Here is a 3721-nt window from a genome sequence, read left to right as displayed (position 1 = left end):
TTTGAGGAGGCCTGGAAGTCTCAGCGTGCAGGACGCTGCAGTGCTGGACGGTCAGATCACCGGTTTAGGGGTCTGTCAAACTGATCAAGAGATTCTGGGGCTTAGAACAGTAGTCGTCCCATCGAGGGCAGGATATATCACAACCGGTTACCGGACTGACCGGAAAACAAACAAGGACACAAACTGTCATAGATGTGAAGCATTCATGAGAGAGGTAGGGGGTGTAAATATTAGACCCCACAATGATTCGATTACCATTCTTCAGGCAACAATTCAATGCATCATGAAATCTCTTCATTTGACCACGATTAGATTAGATTCAATACATTTTCGATCAGTTAATTCCCCCAAAGATTTTGAATACACACAAACAAATAAAAAAAAAATTCTTGTTGCTGACTCGTGTCAATCTTCCATGTTTTCGCTATAGTGTCTGCCTTATGTCTCTGTTTTGTAGTTTATTTTGTAGACCATGCTACACATGTATTTCGTTCATATTGTTTATGGACAATGAGATGGGAGTGGAACTTTGTACAAGCCCTTTGGGCTTCATTCCCTCCTAACACTGTTTTTTTTTTAAATAATGTGCTAAATAAATAAACTAAACAAATGTGGCTGGGGGAACTGATTCACTCAGCATGAATGGACTATAGGTCAATAAAAAATCTACCTATACATTTTTTATTTTTTTTTTAATTAAAAGAAATATATAAAAAATTATAATCGATTCTAACATTTTCAAATCGATGCATTGTTACACCCCTAACGAGAGGCATACTTCAACATCTTCATGGGTGCTTAGACTGCACATATGCAGAGCACATACAATGCACATTGTATTTTTGGACTAGTGCAACATGGATCGCCTAAACATTGAATATAATATCGGGCATACATTTGTATAAATGCACATTCATATAGCGCATTTATACAAAGGACTTTACAACTTATGCCTCTCTTGTGTTCACCGATTCACTCACACGACACTCACTGGGAGCAGTTAGGGGGTTAACCCTTTCACTACCACACTACCAAGGGGTTAACCCTTTCACTGCCACACTACCAACGGGTTAACCATTTCACTGCGACAATACACTGTTAATCCGTTCACTGCCACACTACAGAAGGTTAAACCTTTCACTGCCACACGACAGAAGGTTAACCCTTTCACTGTGACAATACAGAAAATTAACCCTTCCACTGCCACTACAGAAGGTTAACCTTTCACTACCACACCACAGAAGGTTAACCCTTCTGTAGTGTGGTAGTGAAAGGGGTTAATAATTTTTTTAAATATTTTTTTATCCTCAAACTAAATCCTCAATTTGAATGAAGTGATGAATCTGATTAAATTAGTCATTTTTCTTTTATTAAATCAACTTTCCAACCCCAGACCCAGCCCAGGGAGAAGCCCCAGCCCAACTAAATCAATTAAATCAACTTTCTAATGAATATAACTCATCAGTTTATTTGAATACTATATTGGTGTAGTCTAATCTTTATCTGCAACTGTGAAGAAAAACCCCATTGGTTTAAACAGAATGAAAAAATAAAATAAAAATGTTTTTTTATATAAAAAATTCCAATGTTGATTTAGAATTCGAATGCCAACCTAACGAACAAAGGTTCGAACGTTCGAACGTTTGGGCTCAGCCCTAGTGGACACTCACCTTTCCACGGCTAAACGACATCTTGTTTGAGAAATGCAGGTTTCAATCTATGTTGTTTAAGAGTTAATATCATCAGTCCTGTTTAAAAATGCGCAATATTTTCTGAGAGAATTGTTAAATAGATACACAAATGTTCTAGAATGTTTGATTATGACATCACACTATGACATCACGAATGTTCTATTATGTCAATCTGTGACATCACAACATGACATCATACTGTGACATCACAAATGTTCTAGAATGTTTGATTATGACATCACACTGTGACATCACAAATGTTCTAGAATGTTCTATAATGACATCATACTGTGACATCACAACGGAACATGTTTGAGTTCTGTAGGAGCCAAATCCTATGATGATAAATTGTATCTTTATTGCCTCCCTCCCTCCCTCCCTCCCTCCCTCCCTCCCTCCCTCCCTCCCTCCCTCCCTCCCTCCCTCCCTCCCTCCATAGTCTCTCCTCCCTCCATCCCTCCCTCTCTCTCCTTATTTCCTTCCTCCCTCCCTCCCTTCCTCCCTCTCTCTCCCTATTTCCTGCCTCCCTTCCTCCCTCTCTTTCACTTCCTCCCTCTCGTTCTCTCCCTCCTTTGTGGGATACTCTCTAGACTGAAGGTGATTGGAGATACGCTGATTTATAGGAAAAGGCGTCTCTCACTCTCTCTTTCTCTCTCTCACGCTCTTTCCCTCCCTCCCTACCTCCTTGCCTGCCCCCCCCCCTCTTTCCCTTTCTCCATCAACACTTTCCCTTCAAATGATTAAAAATAGTATTGGATACTCTGCTAACCGATTCCAGTTCAAGTTGTGGAATGCGTAGTTGTATTAAAGTAATTTTTAATCATTCGGAACCCCCCCCCCCCGCTTTTTCCTTAATGTTCCCTCCCTCTCTCTGCCCTTACCTGCTCTCTCTTTCTCTCCCCCTCTGAGCGCACCGTATATGATCATGTTCATTAGGTTCGGCTAGAATGAGGAATAATAATAATAGGCATATTACTTACATACTGTAGTGTCATTAAGTGAATTATAGAGAATCGGATCGCAGAGGTTGTCTAATGCATGACTAATTTGACCGAAAAAAGATGGTGAAAGGTGCGAAGGAGAAACAGCAAAATGCGGCAGGAGGTGTGATCGCCAGGGTGATCGCCAGGGTGGGAGAAGCTAGTGCATCTTCTACACCGCCACCGGCACCTCACTGCGCCCAAGTCCGAACGCGGAGACTTATGAGAGAGCTCCAGGAGATCCGGCGGCTAGGTGACAGCTTCGTCACGGTGGAGCTGGTCGAGGACAACCTCTTCGACTGGAATGTCAAGTTGCTAGATGTAGACTCTCCATTATGGCGAGACATGAAACAAACGGACACAGAGTTCATATTGCTGAATGTCTCTTTCCCCAATAATTTCCCATTCTCTCCGCCTTTCATGCGGGTGCTCACCCCGCGGTTGGAGTATGGTTACGTGATGGACGGTGGGGCTATATGCATGGAGCTGTTGACCCCGCGTGGTTGGTCTAGCGCCTATACCATGGAGGCCGTTATGAGGCAGTTTGCCACAAGTCTCGTAAAAGGACAGGGTCGCATTAGCAGCAAGGTTGAGGAGGCCGGTGTGGAGACTTTCAGCCGCAAGGGGGCGGAGGCCGCCTTTAAGACCCTGGTAAAAAAACACGAGAAGTATGGCTGGAGGTCTCTGCCGGAGTCCGAAGGCTAAGTGGCGCCACTTACCTCCCTCCAAAAATGAGTTATGCTTCCTTCCCCCCCCCCCCACTTCTTTGCCACCAGGAATGGGGATAAGCTAGATACTAACCTTTCTCTCCTTAGTGAACTGCTAAGTGTTCTCCCTCCCTCTCTCATACTCCCGCTATTTCCTTCCCTCCCCACTATCACTGCCCCCCCCTCCCCTCCTTAGCTCACCCATTCACGCACCATCTCTCTCGCCTCACTCCCCCTGCTAGAGATTCTGTGCCTCTTGGTATGAGCTGGTCCCTAAGGATGAGTTATGTTAGTTCTCGCTCCGCTTTGGCTGGGGTGGGACTGCAGTTGACGGGATGGGTCT

General features: G+C 43.9%; 1 protein-coding gene across 1 annotated transcript; it reads left to right on the top strand.

Annotated features, from left to right (window-relative positions):
• Positions 1-2857: 2857 nt before the first annotated feature.
• Positions 2858-3376, top strand: LOC311243414 (ubiquitin-conjugating enzyme E2Q-like protein 1; the record flags this gene model as incomplete). The annotated part of the gene is made up of 1 exon (XM_084332646.1): positions 2858-3376. Exon 1 carries the CDS (start codon positions 2894-2896, stop codon positions 3374-3376), a length of 483 nt encoding a protein of 160 aa, XP_084188772.1. The 5' UTR covers positions 2858-2893.
• Positions 3377-3721: the final 345 nt, after the last annotated feature.

This window comes from Notolepis coatsorum, assembly GCF_963971535.1.
Source record: "Notolepis coatsorum genome assembly, chromosome: 17".
Lineage (NCBI taxonomy): Eukaryota > Metazoa > Chordata > Actinopteri > Aulopiformes > Paralepididae > Notolepis > Notolepis coatsorum.
The sequence above is the reverse complement of the archived record's forward strand: the minus strand, read 5'-3'. Positions and strand labels throughout refer to the sequence as shown.